Source organism: Meriones unguiculatus, chromosome 10 (assembly GCF_030254825.1).
Source record: "Meriones unguiculatus strain TT.TT164.6M chromosome 10, Bangor_MerUng_6.1, whole genome shotgun sequence".
Lineage (NCBI taxonomy): Eukaryota > Metazoa > Chordata > Mammalia > Rodentia > Muridae > Meriones > Meriones unguiculatus.
Genome location: NC_083358.1, coordinates 4,092,167 through 4,116,451, shown reverse-complemented (window position 1 = coordinate 4,116,451; position 24,285 = coordinate 4,092,167). Strand labels below are relative to the sequence as shown.

At 52.3% G+C, this 24,285-nt stretch overlaps 1 protein-coding gene, 1 long non-coding RNA gene and 1 pseudogene across 2 annotated transcripts in view; 2 read left to right on the top strand and 1 right to left on the bottom strand.

Moving 5' to 3' along the window:
• The window catches only part of Pgbd5 (piggyBac transposable element derived 5), a 56,904-nt gene extending 39,895 nt beyond the window's left edge, over positions 1-17,009 (bottom strand). The window contains exon 1 of the mRNA XM_021650123.2: positions 16,489-17,009. Coding sequence (XP_021505798.1) covers positions 16,489-16,816 — 328 coding nt within the window. The 5' untranslated portion in view covers positions 16,817-17,009. The remainder of the gene's footprint in view (positions 1-16,488) is intronic.
• On the top strand, positions 7,133-8,031 carry LOC110556376 (complement component 1 Q subcomponent-binding protein, mitochondrial-like; annotated as a pseudogene).
• A 1,142-nt stretch (positions 17,010-18,151) lies between the features above and the next one.
• Positions 18,152-22,847, top strand: LOC132657008 (uncharacterized). The gene is made up of 3 exons (XR_009594851.1): positions 18,152-18,266; positions 21,435-21,687; positions 22,465-22,847. It is a non-coding gene; the product is annotated as an uncharacterized LOC132657008 (long non-coding RNA).
• The last annotated feature ends 1,438 nt before the right edge of the window (positions 22,848-24,285 follow it).

The window sequence follows — 24,285 nt, the reverse complement described above, 5'->3', positions numbered from 1 at the left end:
CCCATGCAGAAGGAACCGGCGCTGGGCGGCTGGGAGTGGGGAGCACTCCCACGCTCTGATGTGCAGCTCAGTCAATGGGGGAAAAGCTGACCCAGGAGCCCAGAGGAAGCCACGACACTCAAAAGGCCCTTTCAGAGCCAAGTCCTGTTACTTAGCAACCCAACAGGTAGCGAGGGTGGCGTGTGTCGTGAACAGGAACTTGCCAGGGAGAGGGACCAGGTGCAGCAGATGGAAGTGCACAGGACCCCGGTTAATTCAAAGATCTGATCAGCGGTGTGTGTCCTCCTGTGTAAGTCCGCCCCAGTACACTAGCAGAGGCTGATTATATGAGATCAGAGGTACTGAGGTGAGGTTCTCTAGTCCTGCTCAGACTCTGCACGTGCTCGCAACCTGTCCCAGCTTCTCCTGGTGTTCTCGTGGAGCCCATGATACCGGCAAACGGACAAGCTCTAAATCACCTGGAAGACAGTTGTTAACAGAGCCTTTTACATCTATTCCTTTCTTTGTGTCCACACCAAGTGGGTTCCGGGGCTGGACTCAGCTTGTTGGGTTTGGTGGTAAGCAGCCTTACCCTCCGGGCGTGTCTGGCAGGGAGTTTTTCTAGACTGGGTTAATGCTGTCATGTGGGCACCGGGTTCTGCGGGTGGGGCTCCTGGACTGTACGAAAAGGAGGCGGCCAGCTGGACACTAGTACCCTCTGTCTACTTCCTGACTGCAGATACGACGGGACTCTACACACGCTTGCTGCCAGCATTTCCCTGCCACGAGGGGCGACCATACCTTCAAAATATGAGCTGAACCAAGCCCTTCTTTCCCTAAGCTGCCTTTATCAGCATTGGTCACTACAGTGAGAAAAGTCCCCGATCCAGGGCCACGCCCACTCAGTGCACAGAGGAACAGCCTGACAGACAACACACTCCCCTAGTCCGTGCGCCCGGCCATCATGGGCCAGACATGCCAAGCTTCCGGTCCTCAGGCAGCCACAATCAACACTGTCCAGAGCAAGTCGCATGTCAAGGGAAGGGCCAGGTGATCAGACAGGCTCCAGAAGATGCTGCCCATGGCATCCTTACCCTCTGCTAAGCCCAAATCTAGCTGAGATGGTAGTGTGTCTTTGCCCACAGAGCTGGAGAGCCTTTCTTTTCTCAGTTCTCGAGGTCAAATCCTCAACCCATCAAGGCACCGGAACTCAAAACACAGCCAGAAACAGACAGGCCTACCCTCACCGTCTAAGAGGTGTCCAATCGCACAAGCCCTGAGGTATCTTCTCAACTTGGCGAATTTCTTCAAACCCCATGCCAGGCCCCGTGTCCTTTGCTAACGGACAGCAGTGACTCCACACCTCACAGTGCAGGCCATGTCCTGCGAGATCCTCTCAACCCCCCCCACCTTAACCTCCTGACCCCTGTCTTTTGTGCCCCTCCTTCCCCCCCTGCCCCTCATCTCTCCTGGTGCCTTCCTGCCAGTCACCTTGTACTCCAGGCCTCACGGAGGACCTTGCCCGCCTGTGTGGGCACTTCTGGCAGGGGCTCTTGGCCAACCCCTCACCTCCTGCGTGTTGTCTTCTCAGGGAGGCTGGCCGGTGTTTAACTCTGCATCCCTGCTGCGGTCACTTCCCAGGCCCTGACTCCCACCCACGGCTTCTCTGTTAACACTTCTTCCCTGACATGCTGCTGTCAATCTGTCATGCTTCCTGCTGGCTATGATCCCACTGCAGAGCACACGCCTCACCCAAGCCCCATTCCATTCACGAGTATGTCCGGGGAGTCAGGATCAGTACTCCAGATGGAATGCAGTCAGAGCTGAGACCCTCGCATGCTTCCACACACCACACGGGTACAGGAGAGTGGAGGAAGGAGCCAGCTGCTTCCGGGCATGCCAGGCTCAGCGCTCTTACGCTGTAATGTCCACAGCTCCCTGGAGAGTGTGGCTGACACACTCTGCTGTACACTGAGACCCTATCAGGGACGCCTACCAGCTGTGTCCGTGATCACAACCAGAGCAGGGGCCGTTGAGATGGCTCAGCAGGCAAAGGTGCTTTCTGCCCAAATGGATGACCTATGACCTCAGTTCCATCCCTAGAACCCAGTGTGTGTGGGGGAGCCCAACTCCCACAAGTTAACCTCTGACCTCCATGCCCATGCCAAAGTGTGTGCACATCTACAACACACATGTGTGTGCAGACACACTCAATATCTTTTTTAAAAGAAACATATTGGGTGTCTGTAGTCAACACAGTGGTACCCACCAAAGAAGCTCCTTCACAGTGCGATCCTCCTGGAGCCCAGATTAGGCACACACAAACTCCTGTTTCCACAGCGAGCTCCTTTATTAATCGAGGAAGACGAGTAAAGTGGCTGCTTCTGACTCGGGCAGAAAACAGCAGCCACTGACCTTGCAGGAGTAAGTTTTAAGAGAAAAGGGGGAGGTCTGTGTTAGAATGGGCTAGGGTGTGGTGATGCAATTTGGTGTGCTCATTAGGTGAACCAAAGGGGCTTTTGATTGCTGGGCTTCAACACTTTGATAGCTGGACGTTGGTAGTCAGCCTCAGGAGGGGGAGAAGGCCAAATAAAGGACCAGAGCTCGGTGGCTAGCTTTGAGGATGTAATGGACCGGTTTTCAGCAAGGCAGAGGGAATGAGAGGGGAGGGCAAGGCCTGCTGGAGCCGTGCTTGCCATGCTTGTGCTGGCCGAAGAGCCTTCACCCACCTTTCTGGATGTCAGGGTGCTGCCACCTTTCAGAGGTGCGCAGATTCCAGACGGGTATGGGAGTTGGCAGGGCCCCTACCTGCCAGGACCCTAACCGCAAAGCTGCTGCCAGAAGCAAAGTCTCATGGGAGGAGGGTGCCAGTTGCTTCCCAGACCTGGATCCCAGCAGGAAGTGCTCACTCCACCTTTTGAGAGGCAGGAAGCCTGCTCAGAAAAAACAGGCCACACGCCCAGGAAGGGCGAGCGGCTGGAGGGTACAGGTGGAGCTTGAATTTTAATTAAATTAATCACAGCCTCAAAGGATACACGGCGGGGGGAGTGGGGGTGTCCACGAAAGAGACAGCACAGTGACTCCTGAGTTCCCCACTAACCAGCTCTTCTGGCAAACATGGTCACATCGCTGAGTGACTGAGTTGAGAGATTAGACTGAAAAAAGGCCAAGCAGGCTTCATTCTGGATGAAAGGATAGCCGAGGAGGAGCAACAAAGGCGCAAGCTCAAACAAAGACAAGGGGAGAACCAGGCAATGTTTGTGGATCTAAGATGAAAGAAAGTCCAGGCCACCTCTCTGGCAGGGTGAACTCAAACCTGAGAGGAAGTGGATACGGACTGGCCACACCTGTGCCGGGGCAGCTCTGGGAGGGTGACGAGGACCGGACCGCACCGCACACCAGGGAGCCAGGGTGCTCCCCACAAATCCCCAGCTCTCGCTCAGGGTAGGAAATGCACTTTGGAGTGTGTACAACACAGGTGCGTGGGTCTCAACTGCAGAAGCCTGAGAACCCCCCGATAAACCAGGAGGAAGCTGACGGCGAGGAGCCAAGACTCGGCTGGGGCAGGAGCCTGTGGACAGGGTGACCAGAGTGACGTAATCACGAAGCCTCGCAGCGTGCCTCAGACTTCCTACTACCTGGCTGCTCACTTTCACACACAGCTGAGCAACGTAGACATGGCTCAAACTCAAGACGTCCCTGAGCTTCTTCATACTGAACGTCCTCCTCGAGAACACACCCACGTTCTGGGGTTCTGAGAATGGAGACACTCTGGCAAGATGGAAACGGTGCTTGCTGCCACGCTCCACATCCCGTGTTTGGTCCCCGGAACCTGAAGGAGAGAGCTGACCCCTGCAGCTGTGCTCTCACCTCTCCCTGCCCCCCAACACATATCATAAATATGAGGAAGAGGTTTTTGTTGTTGTTTCTTTAGACAGGGTTTCTCTGTGTAGCCCTGGCTGTCCTGGACTTGCTTTGTAGACCAGGCTGGCCTCGAACTCAGAGATCTGCCTCTGCCTCCCGAGTGCTGGGATTAAAGGTTTGTGTTGCTATCACCCAGCTTTAAGTGGAATAAATTTTTTAAACAAATTTTAAAACTTACAAGAAGGAGTTTTTCAATAATTAAAGATTTTTGGTACTGTCAAATTCAGAACAGACATAAGAGCTTAGCAGCTTCTAGATCTGTACCCACTTCACACCCACACAACAGAAATGTAAAAAGCTTTCTGTGCCAGGAAAATAGTCAACACAATTATAACAAGTACAAGTGTGCTGCCCAGGTGACTTTTTAAAGCTTCGAGCGTGTATGGGTATTTGGACTGTGAACCGTGAGCGTGCCTGACGCCCTGGGAGTCAGAAGAGGGGGTCAGAGCCACTAGAACGGGAGTTACAGATCTGAGCCATCACGTGGCTGCACAAATCCATCCCCGATCCTCTGGGAGAGCGGAAGTGCTCCTGACTGCTGAGCCATCTCTCCATCCCCAGAACGTAAATAAACCTTATAGAGAACATTTATCCGAGGGGCGAGCTTGAAAGAAACACACACACACCACACTCTCTCACACACTTTTTTAAAGAACATTCTTTCAGAGTTGGCATCATACAAGGCAGAAAAATAACTTAGACTGTATAATAATCTTTGTAGAAATGTTTTATATATTAAAACACAAAATACTGAACTTAATAGCCCTTAAGAATTTAATGTAATTTTAGAGCCATTTCATTTGGGATGTAACTATTTCAAAGAAATGTCCTATTTGGGAATTCATCTAGTGAGTAGGTGTTAAAAGCAGAAAAAGAGAAGTTGAAAATTCAGGAACAGGTCAAAAATCTAACACTTTATTGCATCATTCATGGCAAATGCTTAGTCTACACCTAAAAAGGATACACAAACTATGAAAACAAAAACAAAAACAAAAGTTTTGGAGAAAAACTGTCTTCATAGAACTTATGCAAATCCTATCGGAATGCCGAATGAAGTCATTTTCCTATGATTCATGTCTATGAGACCAGCTGAAGCAGGAGACATGAGTTCAAGGCCAGCCTACACCACACACTGAGCCCTTGTCAAAAAAGGGGGGGAGGAAATAAGTTCTTGTAATTTCTAGAGACTAAAACCCCACCCCACACGAGAGCTGACCTGTGCACCAGAGCCAGGCCACCATGTTTGTCTAGCGGGAGGCAGAGGCCACTGGCTCTGCTCCGTGAGTCACAGTTATGACATTCTTCCTGGAAAATCGGAACTGAAAGAAAAATTCCCCCAAGTTAGTATGCACTTTTCGTCTGTCCCTGAACAGCAGACACTTGGACACGCCAGCACACAGGCCTCTGTGGTCAACAGCCTGCATGACTAAGGAGGCCGCCAGTCTTGTTCCTGCTTCATTGCCCCCAGGGCACCCTGGAAACAAGAGTCAGCCCTGGGAGGGCAGGCAGTCCTCCGCTCCTGGCTGCACACCACTTATCTCTGCAGGGAGACACAGAACTAGTGATTTTGTTAGCTTGAAAGAAAAGCACGCCAGCCAGGCCACTGCAACATCCCTGGCTTTTCCAAGCGATCCCAGGGACAGCAACTGTGTGCAGAAACATGAATGAAAAAAAAACCCAAAGCCGCAGCACCCTCCGAAACTTCCTCCTACAAATGCCCAAAGAACACCCTGAGGCAGTGAGCGAGCTTTAGCACTCCCAGCTTTGGTGACTGGATTATCCCAAAGAGCAAACCTTCATGTCAGACACACTCAGACCCACAGAGCAGCCGGCAGAGGAAGGGATGCACACCCCAGAGGAGGGGACCTCCCGAACCCCACAGAAAGGAGCATCTCTCTCTTTTCACGAGCTCCTCCCAGTGGAGCAGCTACAGGTGAGATCCAGGCTCTGAAGGGTGAAAAACAATACCCCTGAGCTGAGCCATTGATCCTTTCAACACTCCACTCACAGATCTTAAGTACACGCTTTTCAACAACACTTCAGAAGGGATTCTTTTTATCTTAGAAGTTCATTCTGCACTCGGCTTCAGTCGTGACTCAAGCAAACATTTAGCCATTTGGGCAAAATGTGTGTTTGATCTATTTTGTGTGTGTGTGAGTATCTGTGATCACACCCATGAATGTGTGACATGAAAAGATCGCAAGTCATAACCCCCGAAACTATGAGAGGAAGTTCAAAGTTTCTGATGCAGGGTCTTACTCTCTTTCCGTGCCCAGCGCTGGGGATCAAAGCTGAGCCTTGCGCATGGTAGGCAGATTCTACGACTGAATCGCACCCTCCCAGTCTGAAATGGTTGGGGAGTCACCAAATGGACATTTTGTTATAAGGTATGAGAACAAAAAGAGACATAAATAGAGTTAAGATGAAAAGTAGGAACTAGATCAGGGATGGCAGGTGTGCCTTATGCCAAGACCTGGGTCCAATCTCTGAGACAGAGGGAGGGAGAGAGGGAGAGAGGGGGAGAGGGAGGGAATCACTATAAATAGCTGCCAACTGATATTTGACAAGGGTGCCAAAACAATTCAATAAAGAACAGTCTCTCCAAAATAATAGTGCTACAAAAGTGAATATCCACAAGCAAAAGAGCAAAGCAGGTACTACATCATTCTGAGCACAGTTCAGGATGTCAAGGGCACAAACATAAGAGATTTAAGGATGCAGATCTGTGATGTCTTATACTGATGTCAGCCCAGGTTCTGGGCTTGCCCGGCGAGGGATATGCCTGTGGAGGCCATGTGACAGCTGCCCAGACTGCACCCTTGAACTGTGTCCCAAATAGACCATCCTTAAGTTGCTTTTGTCAGGGCATTTACCAGAGCCACAGAAAGACAAGAGGAGATTAGAGGAGAAAACACAGGGCCACCATGCAGTGAGCCTGACTTGTCACCGTCTCCTAGCTAGGACATCAAGAGCCCAAGGACAAAATGGGGGCGGGGGGGGGGAGTATCAGCAGGATACACAGGTGTTCTGCTTGTAAGGAGAGTGGAATCTCAGTTAACGACTAGGAAACAGGTACCCAGAATACACAAATAGCTCTTACAATTCAACCACAAGACAAATAAGGATTAGACTCGCCAGCGAGGGCTGGATGGGGAGGTGGCTCAGTCGAGAAAGTGCTTGCCAGGCAAGCATGCGGACCTGAGTTCAATCCCCGAAACCCCAGGAAAAAATGGCCAGGTGTGGTGGTGCATGCTTACAGTCCCAGCACATATGCTGGTCCTGGCCCAGTCATCCTTCTATCCGCACATGTGTGCCTCGCGATGCTGCCCCTGCTGCGCTGCGTGCCCCGTGCCCCGAACCCCAGGCCCGCCGCTCTGGCAGCTGCTGCAGGCCATGCCTCTGGCCCTTTGGTCTGCTCAGCGTCCAGCACCACTCGGCGCTCCAGCCTCCTGCAGCCCCCGGTGCCCTGCCCGTGCGGCTGTGGCTCTCTGCAAACTGAGGGAGACAAAGCCTTTGTTGAGTTCTTGACGGATGAAATTAAGGAAGAAAAGAAAATCCAGAAACATAAGTCCCTTCCCAAGATGTCTGGAGATTGGGAGCTGGAAGTGAATGGGACAGAGCCTAAACTATTGCGCAAAGTTGCTGAGAAAAGATCACTGTCACCTTCAACATCAACAACAGCATCCCCCCAACGTCTGATGGTGAGGAGGACCCCCACAGGCAGCAGGCTGAGGAGCAGGAGCCGGAACTCACATCAACTCCCAATTCTGTGGTTGAAGTTACAAAGAGCGATGACAAGAAGACCCTCGTACAGGACTGTCACTATCCTGAGGATGAGACCAGACAAGAAGAGGAGGCCGAGGGTGATGTTTTCTCTGTGAAGGGAGTTAGCTTTCAGTCCGTTGGAGGGACACTAATGACACACTCAACACGGATTCCCTGGCCTGGGCCGTGTATGACCACCTCATGGATTTTCTTGCCGACCGAGGGCTGGAGAGCACCTTTGCCAATGAATTGGTGGAGCTCAGTACAGCCCCAGAGCACCAAGAATGCATCACCTTTCTGGAGGACCTCAAAAGCTCTGTCAGGAGCCGGCAGAACTGTCAGGGACTGAGGGACTTAATCTAAATGGCGAGCTTGGCCAGCGAGCAAAGCTACCTAGACATCAGAATTATGCTTTCAAATGGCTGTCATCCTGATATCATGGGAGGAAAAAAGCAACTTTAACACTTTATTGCTGTTATGCTTCCATTTACTATTTATTTGGGTATTTTTCCTGTACAAATCTGTGATTTGTAGATTTTTGTATAACATAGTGATAGACAATAAAATTGATTTTATCGCCAAGAAAATTAAAAAACAACAGCAAAAAAACCCGGCCAGGTGTGGTGGTGTGTGCTTACAGTCCCAGCACAGAGGGGCAGAGCGGAGAAGGGGCGGAGCACAGAAGGCCAGCCAGCCTAGCTGAGCTGAGAGAGCCAGGTAATGTAACCGATCCTCTAAACATCCTACAAACACCAGTGGTGAGAACCAAGAAATACACACCCAAGGTCGACCTCGGGCTCCACATGCATCCGCACAAACAGGCACATGGCCTGGAATACACGCGAACATGCACACACACACACACACACACACACACACACACACAAAGACAATAAACATTAGGGCAGAGGCTCAACTCCATAAGCCACTGGAGTAGCCCAAATCTGAACAATCTTAGACCCGCTCTGCCCTCAGTAGACTGACTAAAATCAAACCTGTAGGCTAGAGCAAGTGGAGGGGACAAAAAGAAAAACCCCAGCAGGTCACACACTGCCTCCGAGACGAAGACACAGTGCAGCCACACAGGAAAATGGTAAGGGAGACCCTGAAATGTAGGAGCCCACAGTTCCACCCCTGGGGTGCACACCCAGGAAGGATGAAGACTACGTTCACATGAGGAATTACGGTTTGGGCTATTATTCCAAAATGTAGCTACAACTGAAACGCCCCTCAACTTCCTGATGAGCACGCAGTACGAATTGAGCACCTATTCAAAATGCCCCAAAATCTAAAACCTTATTTTGAATGATATCACATTCAGGCGTGATAGTACAGGTCACACTGGAGACAGAAAGTCCAGTTTGGGCGACACGCCAAGGCCCACATCAGCCTGGGGTACTGAGGAAGACCTTGTCTCCAAAGGAGAAACACACTCTACGGCAAGCAGAGAAGGAGCCCAGCACGGCACCAAGCCAGCGGCCGGCACAGCACACCACAGCTACCCAGCAAGGCAGAGTCCCTCTCAGAGAGCCCGCTGCCGCCAGTCAGCGACCACTCTACCACACTGCCTGTCCCTAGCCGCTTCCTGAAAGGCTCCCTCTCCAAGCTCTCACTCCCACAAACCTTCAGGACCCCCGCCCCCAGTGAGGGGGGTCCTGCGCACCTCAAGGTCAGGTCAGAGTTCAGCTCCACCAGGTTACCTGAGATGCCAACAGCACACTCCACGCTTCAAAGCGTTCTCAGGAAACCCAGGGCCCATTCACACAAGAACACTCTGTATTGTTGAAGGAGGTTACTCATAGCAAGACGGAGTCCTTCCCCATGATCCCCCCCCATTTTTTTTTCAAGACAGGTTTCCCTGTGAAGCCCAGACTGTCCTGGAACTCACTCTGCAGACCAGGCTGGCCTTGAACTCAGAGGTCCACTTGGCCTCTGCCTCCCAAGTGCTGGGATCAAAGGCGTGTGTCACCACCGTGGGCTTCTCTTTCTCTTTTAAAAATATTTCTTTTTGTTTTTATGTGTGCTTTGTTTGCATGTGTGTAAGTACCCCCAGGTGCACACAGTGCCCACAGAGGCCAGAAGAGTGTGGGATCCCTGGAGCTGGAGTTATAGACAATCACGAGCCACCACACAGGTGCTGGAATCAGACATGGAGCCATCTCTCTCGAGATAGTTCTCATCCCGACTAATTTTCTCTTGTTCTTGCACCATGCTCTGGAATCCTGTGTAAACCTTGTTCCCTTGATCACCATACTTGCTCCTCCATCGGTCATGCTCCCTGCTCCTCCCAGGTCTCAGGAGACTGAACTTACTCATCTTTTTATCCCAGAGGCTCAGTGTGCTTGTGAACTAACACCTGGCATGTCTCACTGCCTGCCAACAGAGAGTAGACGAGGAACCATCACTGCCCACTACAGCATCGGTCCTCCGATGCGGTCATCCTGTCCCCAGGATACACACGGCAGAGTCAGAAACACGCCTGACAGACATGCCGCTTCATGCCTGGTGAAGTGCAAAGCAGATTCCCACCCTCAAGAATGATCTAAAGTCTCAACAGACTAAGCTATGCCCAGCGACCCACTCTCAGGTACGTGTGCCCAAGAGAAGAGGAGGAATATGGATCCACACACACATGCAGGCAGACAGAGAGGTGGCTCGGGGATAAGAGCACTCGCTGCTCATCTGAAGGGGCAGAGTTCAGTTCCCCGCACCCACACAAGGCTGTTCACAATGCCAGCTCTGCGGAATCGAGCAGGAGAGATCTGCAAGGTGTTGAGGTGTCCTTCCCTCGTGTCTGCGTGGGTGTGTGACTGCGCCATGTAGAAAGTCGGTGTGCTGGGGTGCGTGACACATGTAGCCGTGTCTGCTACACTCCCCACACATACTTCACTGACTCTCCACAACGCTAGGCACATCCCCAAACTCAGCAGCTGCTCTGCCCTCCTGAGGGGAAGATGTTAATCCCTTCTGAGCTGAGCATCTGTCCTGGTTAGTGGTCCCTGTCAGCTTGACACGCCCTCAGGTCCCCGGGGAGGGAGCTTCTGCTGAGGAACTGCCTGGAGCAGGCCACCCATGAGCCTCTCCTTCTTTCCTGTCCTCCCTGGGTGACAGATTAGAACTTGAAAGTGTGAGATGAAATAAGCGCTTTCCTCTCCCAAGTGCCTCTAGGTCAGGGTTTTATTACTGCAGCAGGACGGAACTACAGCAGTGCCCCCCAAAAGGCAAGCACCCCCATCCACCCCCATCCACCAGCGGCAGCAGGAGGGAGGGGTGGACTCCAGAAGGAGCCTGGCTGGAGGAAGGTCCCTGGAGGCGTGCCACTGAGGGAGGAGGCTCGTGCCCTGCTCCTCCATCTCTGTCCCCTGTGCCCCAGCTGCTGAGGAGGCCAAGTGCTTTACTCCGCCACCAGCTCTGCCGTGACGCCCTGCCTCACCCCAGGCTCCAGCAGTGGACACTCTGAAACCACGAGCAGGTGTCCGTAAACTTCTCCTGGACGTGCCAGCACACTCTGTCAGCACAAGGACAGGCAGGCATGCTTCTAGAGATTCCTTCACAACAGGCACCAAAAACTCTACAACTCTACAGAACTCCTTCCCCTTGATGCTCCTATGCTGGTTTCAAGTCAAGGGTCAACCCAAGGACGTGCCCACCAACTAAGCTTCCAGAACAGGCACCACAGCGTTGGTGTAACTGTAAAATTATAAAAAAAGCAACAGGGGTCAGAAAGATGTTACAGCAGATATGGGTGCTGGCTGTGCAAGCCGGAAGACCTAAGGCCCACCCCGTGACCCATACTGAGGAGGGAAGCAGGCTCACAAAACTGTCTTCTGATCTCCTTACGCACAACCTGCCACACGGGCCCCACGCCTCGGACACACGCACATACGGGAACAATTGTTTAAGGCCACAGGCTCAAGGCTGACCAGAGGGGTCAGCAGAGTGTTACAGAGCCATTAAAACTTTACAATCTTAAATTTCAATGAGAAATGTCCACAAATCATTACCACAATTACAAATCAGCTCACCCACCACGATGAGCTCACAATATGCAGGACTTACATAGTTGGCATCACAGTTGGTTTTCTCCGGATAATAGAAAATTGTGGAACTATTATATTTTAATACATTTTTATTTTCTAAAATGGAGGTGCTTATTACACTGTTAAGAAAAACATAGAGGGGCCAGAGAGAGGCTGGCGCAGCGGTTCAGAGCTCTTACCAGCTGCTTTTCTAAAGGTCCCGAGTTCAGTTGCCAGTGCCCACACGGCGGCTCACGACTGTCTGACAATGTGTTCTGGTGTGCAGATGCACGTGCAAAGTACCCATGCACATAAAATACATAAATAAATAAGCCTAAAAAATATACAATCACAGATTTTAGAAATGAAGGTGAGTAGGCCCTCTAGAGCTGAGAGAGGGGCTCTGGCAGCACCCGTAGCCACGCCCCCTGGCGCAGGAAGTCCCGCCTCCCGAAGGGCCGCACTGTGCTCTTCCTGCTCCACCCTGACTAGGGTTGGTTATAACAGTTCACTCGTGTTAAGATTCACAGAATAGTAATCGCACCCCACCTAGTGAAAGGCAAGTCTATGCACTAACATGAACATAAACCCGGGACGGCCGACAGAAGTTCTGGTGACCAGATGCCTGTGGACTTGCCGCCCCGAGCTGTCAGGCATGGCTGGCGGATGGCATCCACCCGGCCAGGGCTCTCCACCTGCCCCCACAAGGAGGAAGCTCAGAGCCTCTTCAACTGCGGGAACAATACTCCGCCACAGAGCCCGTGTGAGCATGGGTGTGACAATGCACAGATGTGCAATTACTGGTGAGAGCTACACGGGACCTCCAGGATCCCCCCAGGGCAGCCTCGGGACACAGAGCTTCCAGGAAGCCAGCAGCACCGCTCAGCTGTTAGGCGGCATTTGAGATTGCACTGCGGCTCCCCAGTCCCGGGCTCCTCCTGCTGCCACACTGCCTGGCGCAGGCCCAAGACAGAAGGCACTGCTTCCCGGCTCCACAGAGGGCCACCTCCGGGGTCACAGACCCACTTAACTCTGGCCTCAAAAAGAAACATTTTTTTTTTCTCTTCTTACTTATGAGTTAAAAAGGCTTCACTAGATGGTATTTGCAAGATTCACAACTGGTTAGAGTTCAAAGGATGTCTGTGGAGTGCTAAGCCATAAACGGGACATTTACATTACATTCTGTCACACCTCTGACAGAAAGGCTCAGGAAACATTCGGAAGAGGGGGACAGGAAGATGTGAGAGCCAGGTTGGGGAGGACTGGGGAGGTGCAGTGTCTTGTGGGTATGACAGGACCACCACACTCAGGGATTCAGGAGACCAAGGTCAAGCCGGGCTACATGCCAGCATGTACGGGAGTCGGGCACAGCGGCCCCACCCCTAGCTAAGGAGCCATCTACAGTTGGTACCTGCTAGGAAAGAGTCAGTGTTCTTTAGGGATGCGGTCCCTGCTGGGTTGACCATGCTCCAGTGGACAGCCCCACATCCCTGCAGAGATGTGCAGCATAAATTAGACTCGGAGGATAATGAGAAGCGAGAGAGAACAAGAACACAAAGTTGGGAGGCAGATGTGAGAAGAGAGAGACTGAGAAGTGTTGGAGGATGGAAGAGGACGTAAATATGATCAAAATGCAATCCAAGCATGCATGAAACTCTCAAGGAGTATATATATAAGACAATTATTGTAAAAGTTAAAGATAAATGACATTAGTAAACCAGCAGTAAACTAGGTATGGGGGTGCACACTTTTAGTCCCAGCACTCGGGAGGCAGAGGCAGGCAGATCTCTGTGAGCACAAGGCCAGCCTGGTCTACAAAGTGAGTCCAGGACAGCCAGGGCTACACAGAGAAGCCCTGTCTCAAATAAATACACACATACAAAAACATGATAATAATCCAGTAGCAAACTCTAAGGATAAAAATTCAGTGAGTTAACTTCCAACCCCGAATATTCTCATCTTTCCAAGGTCAGGCTCTACTGGAGTCCCAGCTGGTCACCACAGAGACCCGGCAAAGCTGGAACAGGAGACCCGAGACGGCGGTACTCCCTGCTCCTCTGCCTCAAGAAGTGATCGCAGGCCTGCTCGGTGGAGGAAACCTGAAGGTCAGAGGCCTGAAGCACAGCCTGCCTGAGTTTCACACTGCTCCCAGGAGAGCGTGGCATGCTGCTGGTGATTCGCACTGTGGGAAGGCAAGTGAGGCTGACAGCTTGCTGGGCTATTTTAGGGCTTCAGCTCCAAGTCTGGACTATTTGCTCCCAGAAAGCATTTCAGTTCCCAGCAAGACTGTCCACACAAGGGTTAACACGTGCCAACCAGCCTGGCAGTGTTTATAAGTAAGTCTTCCCAAGGGGACCCATACCTCAGAGCAGAGCCTGAGAGAGGTAAGGGGGCCATTCCCCTGCCATTGCTGGCTGGGCCTCGCTACGCATGCTCCATCCCACAAGCTGAAGCCATGGAGAATAGGGATGAGGCTGGGAAGACCTGAACAGCCTGGAGGGCCCGCATTCTCACCAGTAACCGCACTCTCTCTCCCTCCCTCCTCTTCTCAGCACCAGCATCTCTCTAGCATGTGCACCATCTCCATGGAGCCATAGAACTGCTCTGACAGAAACTCAACACAGAGTGGAACCCAACATGCAGCTCCTTCCTGCCCAAAGACTCAGCAAAGGTCTCCAGGTCATGAAAGGAGTCAAGGGAACAAGCAGGTGCATTCTCCCCAAGAGAAGAAATTCTCCCAGCTCAACCAGTGACAGCAAGGGAACTGCCCTGCATGCCTTCCTGCACACTCACATTCGTGCACAGACACGGCTGCTTACGGTGGAGCAAGCCCAAGTTCCATAGCAACCTCCAGCCCTGTGCAGTCCTCGCTAGACCACAGCAGCCACAGCGAGTGCAAACGATCTGTTAGGAAGCTTGAAAACAGATCAAAACAGCCCCCCCCCGTATATCTGTTAAGAATCGGGTGGCACAGAAGGGAGCGAGAAGCAGGCTGCGTTCTCGAGAGCCCGGTGCCGTGGGTGGGTAGCTTGGCAGGCTGAGACTCTCAGCTGAGCGCTGCTGCAGCCGGACTCCTGATAAACACATCCATCTACGTCCACACCCTGGGCTCCAGGATCTTTTCTGACCACCTGGAAGTCGGAATCTATTTTAAGCCCTGATAAATCACACCCCTCGTGCTCAAGAGGCTATCAGCTCTGCACCTCTATCCTTTCCCTGTGTTTCCCTCAGGGAGATGGTTCCCTGAAGAGGAAATTCTAAGTTAGACCTAAATTTAAAAGAGAAGACCACGCGTGGAGCAGAACAGCACTGGCCACGAATACCAGCACACAGCCGCCAATGCCTTTGCCAAGGCACCTCACAGTGGCTCTCAGGTACAGGTGGGGACTCGGTGGCCCTGGCAGGAAGACGGATTTGAACCATTAGGTTCAAATGCTAGTGCCGGGCAATCCTGGTCTTCGTGCTGGGGACACCTTGACATACAGGTTACTAAGAAGTAAACTACTGTCTAAAAGTCCCTTTGGGGTGTTTGCCCTTCTCAACGGCGGAGCCTCCATCACTGTTAAACTCAGCCTACCCCAGCCTGCTTTGGCCTGAGACCTACCAGCTTTGCTGAGTTCTGCTCTGCAGACTTCCATCTTAAGTGCTGCAAGATCAACACGGGATCACACAGGCTCACAGCATAAAGACTGCCAAGCCAGGGCACTGGGCTGGTACAGTCCCAAGAGCCAATGTGGAAAACAGCTGTCCAGGGCAGGAGGCCCTTATCGGCACACTGGGAAATGTAGGACGGTGCAGAAGGGCGATTGAAGCACGTTAAGCACAGCCAAATGCTTTAAAAACAGACCCACTCAGAACCCTGAAGCGAGACGGTAAAACTACCATCCAGCTGCCACTTTGCCCCTGCAGGACACAGCCGGGCAAGGCTGCATGCCACTCCCTCCAGGGCCGGGCCAACGTTTCCCATCTCCAGCTCCCTGCAGCAAAGTTTCCAGACCCAGTCCCTGGGGCCTGCGTTCTCCAGTATCGCTAAGCATGCACAGCCCAAAGTGTGTGGTGGTGGTGGTGGTGGGATCCTGCAAAGGGCACTCCCTGGTACCCATCTGCACTGGTTGTGTGCCAGGAACACCCGCCTGCCAGCAAGCGCTGGGGTCAAAGGAAAAGGCAGCCTCCACCTCTCCCAAAGCAAAAGGCTGAGCTGCTGCAGAGCAGCGTTTTAAAACTCGACTCTGCAGAAGCGAGCCAGCAGCAGCCTGAGGGCCCGGGTGGCACTCGCTGCGCTCAACTCCAGGCACCTTCTCCAGTCAACCTAGGTCTGGGCTACACACGCTGAAAGTAACGCGGACTCAGAGCACTCGCCCTGGCGCCGCGCAATCACCCTCCGCCCCTCCCGGTGCTCAGCGAGCATGACTGGCACCACGGGAAGTTTCTCAGGAAAACGGAGCTCAGTGAAGATGCTGGGGTGGCCTGGCACGGGGCTCTCACTGCGCTTCAGCTGCCGCCGGCCTCGGCCCTGACCCTGCCTCGGCTCAGCAGTGCCTGGCGTCTGGACGCCCTCCACAAGAAGGCCACGCCACCTGACCCCACAGGTGTGACTCGGTCGGAGGCGAAAGCCCCTCGCAGGGGCTGGCGCGGGCCCCACCCACGAGGAGCCTAGGACCACCCCCTAGGCAACAGGACCGTCTCTGCCTAAGTCACTGTCTGCTTCCAGAAACACACGGGCGCGGGCGGGAGGGTCCGGAACTCGCCTTCAGGCCGCACCCTGCGCCCCCGAACCCCCGCGTCCCCGGGCGATGCTCACCGCCGGTGTCCTCGAAACGCGGGGGCGGGCGATCCCGCAGCACGGCGCTCCAGCCCCCACCGGCCTCGGCCTCGTCCGGCTCCAGGGGGTCCGCGGCGTGGGGCGGCGGGGCGGCCCCCGGGGGCGCGGGGCGCTCACGCTCGTCGTCCGAGGAGGCGGCCGAGGAGGAGCGCGAGGCCGCCGAGGTGCTGTAGAAGGGGTTCCCGCCGCTGTCCGGGCCCGACTCGCCGAACACGTCGTCCGAGATGTGCAGGCTCTCGTAGCGCGCCCGGGCCGCCTCCAGCAGCGCCGGGGCCTTCCTCCGCGCGCCCCCGCCGCCCTCGGCCATGGCCCCGGCCGCCGCCCGCGCGCCCGCCCCCCACAGCGCCTCCCAGCCGCACGCGCCGGGCCCCGGGCCCCCGCCGCGGCCCGCGGCCCCCCACCAGCGCAGCCCGCAGCACAGCGCGCGCCGCCCCGCGCCCGGCCGGCCCGCCGTCTTGGCCGCTCGGGCCGCGCGCCCGGGATGCGCCTCGGAGCTCGGGCGCCGCCGGCTGCGGCCGCGGCGGGGAGAGAATCAGCCGCCGCCCGGCGCCCCCGCCCGCTGCGTCTCCGCCGCGCCCGGCCCCGTCGCGTCCCCGCGCGCCCTCCCCGCGGCAGCCGCGCTGCGCCGCCGACCTTCCCGGGCGCGAGCCGCGGACCGGGCCCGCCCCCAGCACCTCCAGCCGCTGGCCAATGGGGAGCGCGGAGTCCGCGGGGGCGGGGACAGCCGGACGCCCCGCCTCCCGGGGGCGTGGCGCGCTGACTGCCCCTCGCGGGGCTCGCCTCTCACTGGCTCCCAGAGGATCGCGTCCCAGGGCGGGGAGGCGGGGCCTCGCGCTCCGTGCGTCCTGGCCCGCCCCCTTGCGCAGCCGCGCCCGGCGCTGGGGAGCTGTCCACCCAGCGGTTCTGAAATGCACGCCGCGGACACGCTCCAGGTAGGCGGGCGGCCCGCCGAGGCGGCGCCGCGCGCTCCTGTGGATTTCAGGCTGCCTTCCTAGCTCCCCCGATCTTGCTCTGTTGAGGAGCGGGATCAGACAATAAAACGGTGTCCTTCAACAACTGTCGTGTAAGGGCGGCAACCCTGGACTGAGGTGGCTCGTCATTTCTCACTGTCCATGAGGCTGACACCTTCGGAAATCAAAATTGCTTCCCGGAGGGCTGGCACCACCTGCGCTCTGGCGTTGTCTGGGCAGGCCTTGGGCGCGCACCTCTGGAAGAGGATTTTATGGTCGGGAAAGAAACAGCTGGTCTCCAGGGCTTCAATGTTCTAACAATGGAGCAAAGCGGGTCTCTCCTCTTCTGGGGCGGATGCATGAGGCTGGCCGGCTTCCCCTCATGGAATATCTTCTCCCCTCCTCCTTTTAACATAATGCAATAAGTTGTCCCATCAATGGTAATTGGGCTATAAAGTCACTTTCACTCCTAAATAAATCAGTGTAGATGTGAAGGGGCCTGAACACCCTACTGGGTGCACTAAACGCTAATTACGAAAACGAAAGGCGATGGGTTGCTATTTCCAAGTGTGCATGTGGGATGAAGGTGCTGGGACCAATCTGCCAGGAACTGAACCTTTCACTCATGTCTATTCCCAGGCCCTGTCACCTCCAAACCAGGTCTCTGCACAGGTCTAAAACCATGACAATTAGCAGACAGGCTGGAAAAACAAAGGGACTTACAAATCATTCATCTCCGTGTGTATTAGCTGATAAAGAAGAAAGTATTTGCAAACCATTACAACTCCCTTGGAAAAGTATGTCGAGGTAAGGGAGGTTTCTAGCATCGAATCCTGTGTAAAGCAAACCACCAAAGGCTGTGGAGTAGTGCCTGTAAATAGGCTTAATCAGAAAGGGCCATGGGGAGTTGTAGGTTAAAGGAACAAAGTAAGGTCTATAGGTCAAATCCAAATCCCGGGTAAGACTCCTGGAAGGTTTTGTGTTGCCTATTGGAAATAATGAAATGACAAAGGTGGGGGGGAAGCATCAGAAAGTACAGTCTACAGGAAAGCGTCCTTCCTTCCCTGGTCTCAGTTGAGAAGAACAGCTGGTGTGACGGTCACCATGGGAGCATCGGCCAAAAAAATATAACAGTCATTCATTGACCTTGACATGGTGCTCATACCAAACAAACAAACAAACAAACAAACAAACAAACAAAATGCAGGGCCTTTGTGCATTCTGGGCTCCTCTCCCAGCAGCTCACAAGGGGAGCAAGAGAGGGAAGAGGATTATATGATCAGGCCTGGGCATTTAGTAGCAAACTGTTGCTAAGCATGAGGGAATCCCTGGGTTTGATCCCCAGGAGTGCACAAACTGGCTGTGGTGGTACAGGCCTGTAATCCAAGCACTCAGAAGATGGAGGCAAGAGAATCAAAAGTTCAAGGTCATCCTTAGCTACATAGAGAGATAGCAAGTTAGAAGCCAGGCTGGGTACGGCAGACACTGTCTCAAAGAGGAAAAAGAAAGAAAAGGAAGAAGAGAAGCAAGAGACTAGGGAACAAAAGTTTGCCGAATAGAAATTAGATAAAGGAGCCAGGCGTGGTGGTGCATATGGGTCTCTGAGTTCAGGCCCAGCCTGGTCTACAAAGCAAGTACTAGGAGAGCCAGTGCCAGCACCGATGTGACTGCTCACGACGGGCTGACTTCAGCCCCAGGGGTCCAGTGCCCTGTCTGACTCCTGCAGGCTCCAGGCACTCATGTATGTACGGGAGAACATCCAGTGCTCTTAACTGCTGAGCAAGCTCGTCAGCTCCCTCAGTCTAATGTCCAGTCCGTGAACTTTGTTCCCTCATCTCTTCCTAGTCTTCCTCCTCTTTATTTTTTCCATTTTGATACATTGTCCATTGTACCCAGGCTGGCCTCCAACTTGCAAGGAAAAAAACAACAGAAAACTATGTCCTGTGTCAGTCACTTTTTTGTCGTTATTGTGAAGCATCAAGACTAAGACAACCACAGAAAGAAGGTATTTAACTGACTCACCGCTCCCGAGGCTGAGAGTCGGTGATGCTGGAACAAGGCCTCAGAGCAGGAACAGCTGCTAGTTCTCCTCCCAACCCCCAAGGACAAGGCAGAGAGAGCTAGCTTGAAATGGCTTGAGTATTTTCATACCTCAAAGTCCACCCCCAAGTGACACACCTCCTCCGACGAAGCCCAACTTCCTAATGGTTCCCCAACAGGTTCACCACCTGGACAACAAGTAACCAAACGTATGAGCCTCCAGGAGCCACTCCCATTTAAACCAGCACACACCCATGACATTAAAGGAATACGTCTAAAGACATAAAGTAGATGACTGCTTCAGTTTATAGTCAGGCAATGAACGTGTTACTTTGTATATAAGCAAGTTCTCCAAGCAAGAAAAAAAAAATGTGTCAAGCTTTGAAGGAAGGCAACTGCTTCTTGTACAAAATGTAGAAGAGAAAGAGGGAGAGAGGGAAACAGAACAATTAAGGGGACAAGTTCCCACCTGTCCAGCGTCTTCTGCTTGGTGCCACTGACTTCCCATCGGTTCTTCTTGACCTCAGTTGTGAGCACCATGGTTGACCGGCTGTTGGGCTGAGACAGTTGGCCTTTGAATCCTTTGAAAACATTGTCCCACATGAGTCGACTTCAGAGATAATTAATCTTAGGTTAACACAGAGTTTTTAGTTTTCGGGTCTCTCAAGAAGTTCCAGGCAGTGAGAGCAGTTTGTGTGCAGCAGACACCATGGGTTTGGTTAAAGCAAAGGTGCGCGTTGGCACGTAAAAACTACTGGAGGGGCTGCGGAGACGGCTCAGTGCGTGGAGCACAGGCTGCTGTGGCAGAGGACTGGGTTTCGTGCCCAGTTCCCACATGGTGGCTCACAGAGTCCAGTTGCAGGGAATCTGATGTCCTCTTCTAGCCTCTGAGAGAAACAGGTGTGCACGCAGTGCACAAAGGTACATGCAGGTGGAAAGACTCAAACATAAAAATAATTTTTTTTATGAAGCACTCTTGTCATTTTTAATTGTGTCTGAGACCTCTTTATTTATTTGCTTATTTATTTATGTTGCATTATTTATTGATCAGTTGCAGAGCTTGGGACAGGACTCAGGCCTTGCATTCCTGGGCGAGAGCTCTGCTCCTGTGCTGTGCTCAGACCCCCGTGCCTCCTTTTATAGTGTAGTGCTTAGATTGTTTTGTTTTGCTTTGTTTCCTGTTGACGTGATAAAATAGTCTGACAGGAGTGGTTTGAGGGAGAACGTGCTTATTCTGGTTCACAGGTTAAGGGTAGAGCACATGACGAATGTCACCATGCCCAGCTCTTTATATGTGTTCTGAGGAGCAAAGCAAGCCATCCTGCTTGTAAGGCAGGCACCACATTGCCACAGCCCCCTTCAGCTTGTTTAGAGCCAAGCTGCTAGGAGTTGAGGAAGCCTGTCCCAGAGCCAGGCTCCTTCTGACCAGCATCTAAAACCAATCAATAACCCTACCCCCCAACCCCCCGAGATATAAACACCTCCCTCCCCAGACTTGGGAAAGTAGAGCTGACACCAGTGAGCCAGTGAGGCTGGCGTGCAAGAATGCAGGGGAGGACATGAGAAGAAGGTGGGGAAGTGGCTTCTCACGACGAGGATTTTTTTTTTTTCTCCTTGAGTTGTTTAGATAATTTTCATTTCCATGTGGTGATCTAGGGCAGCTAGACTCCTGCCAGGTAGCACAAATAACTCTGATTACAGCTTCAACCTACCTTTCATTTTTTCCCCAGGGTTTGAAACAATTTTTCTTCAAGTGAACATTATGAAATGTTTAGAGTAAAGAAAAAATACATATTGCAAGTTTGGTTTTTTATATTCTTAGATAACAGGGCAGAGGGGTGGGAAAGATGGCTCAGTGGTTAAGATAACAGGGCAGTTTAAAGGATCTATGCTGATTCTAAAACTCTTCCCACAAATTTTGTTTTTGTTTTCTAGAGAGACTCGTCGTCTATGGTGGATTTTAGATTTCGTCAGTCTTTCTCTCCTCCTCCTCCTCATTGTCCTCCTCCTGCTCCTCCTCCTAATCCATAGCTTCCTACCACGTAGCCCAAGCTGGTGAAGAGAAAGGTCCAGAAGCGTTGCATGAAACCTAATGGAATTAGCATTTGAGAGAACACAAGCTGGAAGAGAGGAAAGCCAGAAAACCAGTGTGCTGGCTTAGACACAGAGGTGCATGACATGGCTGGAGGTAATCCTGTCTCCTTGTGGTAGCAACAGTGGGTAGAGATACAGGCATTAATTAGGCAGCTGATTCAGGAAGCTGTGTCTAGAGAAACGGGAGGGCTGGAGACACAGCTCAGCAGTGAAGAGCACTTTCCACTCTTCCAGAGGACACACATGCACTCAGTTTCCAGCATCTGTGTCTAGTGGCTCATACCTGCATGTCATTCCCACTCCATGAGATCAAACACATTTTTCTGGACTCCACAGGCACCTGCACACATGTGGTGTGTGCAAGCATGAGCTCACGCCCGCCTGCATGTTTGAACACACACACAAACAAATTAAAACTGAAAAATAAATCTTTAGATTTACACAGTGGAAAATGTCTATATTATTGTTCTATTATATATTAATATTGTAATATTTATGTTATAATATATAATATTATATATTATATTAATACAAAGCCTATATTATTATGCAAAGGAGCAAAAAGAAAACCTGGCTGAAACAACATAAAAGCCCAGCTCTTTGCACAGAATGCCTATTTGAGTTGATAAACTTTCTCCCCTCTTTGGCTGGCTTCTTCCCTTGGAAGCATGGTTTTTGTTTGTTGGTTTGTTTGTTTTTCTTTTTTTAAATCTTTATTTTTTATATTAATTACAGTTTATTCACTTTGTTTTCTTAACAGGTTCTTTCATGGGCTGGGCGTGGTGGCTCACAGCTTTCTTTTTTCAACATAGTGTTTCTATTGATTATTTGCACAATGCTCCCAATCACACTGACTTTTCGCTCTTCCCAGGTCCACCTTCCCACCCTTGTGCTCTCCCCAAAAAGGAAGAAAAAATCAAGTCCAGTTTGTGTTGCCTGTATACTCACTGGAGTGTGGACAGACCCCAGTGGCCAGCCCTTTAAAGAAAACTGAGTCCTACCCGGGCGTTGTGGCACTCCGGAGGCGGAGGCAGGCAGATCCCTGTGAGTTCAAAGCCAGCCTGGTCTAATAGCAAGTTCAAGACAGCTACATAGAGATCTTGTCTCAAACAAACAAACAACAACAAAAAGTCTCTCACCCGGAAGGAGGTCTCCAAAAGCTAAGCTCCTTTATGTTCATGCTCCTATATCCATAAAGACATAAGCAACAGTAAGGGGACACATGAGTGTTTAAAAATTGAAGGGTGAGGGGACAAAGGGGGATTGGAGGGTGAGGAATAGGGGTGGATTTGGTCAAACCACGTTGTATGTGTGAATAAAATCCTCTAAAAGGGCTCTAAAAGGGGCCTCTCTCACTTTGCTCTCTGCTGCTCGCACCTCTCTGTCTAGTTCTTTGTTCCTGGGCACAAGAACCCGAAAATCCCAGCAGCTTTGCATGAGCCATCTCTTCATAGTATACTCTTTTTTTTTTTGTAGGGGTCAATAAGAAATTTTAATATGTAATTGTACTGTTTTTGTACTATTGTACAGTAATGTGTTCCTTTATGTAGCGATACGTAATATTTCCCGAAACAAAATGAGGTATATCAAGGGATCTTTCACAGATTTTTTTAATTAATTAATTTATTTATTCACATTACATCTTGGTCACAGGCCTCTCCTTTCCTCCTGGTCCCCCTCACAGACGCCCTCCCCATTCCACCTCCCCTTCTCCTCAGAGAAGAGGAGCCCCTCACCCCCATGGGTACCAGGCCAACCAGCACACTAAGTCCAGCGGGACGAGGTCCATCTTCTCCAGCTGAAACCAGACAAGGCAGCCCAGCTAGGGGATGGGACCCAAAGGCAGCAACAGAGTGAGAGACGGCCCCCACTCCAGTGCTAAAGGACCCACATGAAGACCAAGCTGCACATCTGCTACATACGTGCAGGGGCCTAGGTCCATGCTCTTTGGTTGGTGGTTCAGTCTCTCTGAGCCCCCTTGGACCCGGGTCAGTTTACTCTGTCTTCCTGTGGTGTCCTTGACCCTTCCAGTTCTCTCAATCCTTTCTCCCACTCTACCACAAAACTCCCCAAGCTCTGCTTAATGTTTAGCTGTCTCAGCTTCTGTTTCGATCCGTTGCTGGGGAGAGCCTCTCAGAGGACAGCTATGCTAGGCTCCTGACTACAAGCATAGCAGAGTGTTGTTAACAGTGTCGGGCTGGCTCTCTCCCATGGGGTGGAGCTCAAGTCTGCCTGGTGACTGGCTGGCCATCTCCTCACTCTCTGCTCCATCTTTATCCCTGCACTTCCTGTAGGCAGGAGAAATTTGGGGTCAAAAGTTTTATGGGTCCCCATCCCTCCACTGGAAGTCCTGTCTGGCTACAGGAGGGGGCCACTTCCATGTTCCCCACTGCTAGGAGTCTCAGCGAGGGTCACCCCCATAGACTCCTGAGAGCCTCCCCAGTCCCAGGTCTCTGGCTTGTCATAGTATACTCTTAATGGTAGCCATCTAGTATTTATCCAGCTGTCATTTGTACCTCATCCCACTCCCACTTATTGACCTTTATCAGTCCCTTACACTGGAGGAAGGTCCAGCTGTGTTTTCCAATGTTGGTCTCAGTGCCTCGAGATCTGGTTACCAAGCTGCCAAGGGCATGGCTGTTAACGTTGAACTATCTCCTGTACCCATGTGATGACAAGGAGTGTTCCCCAA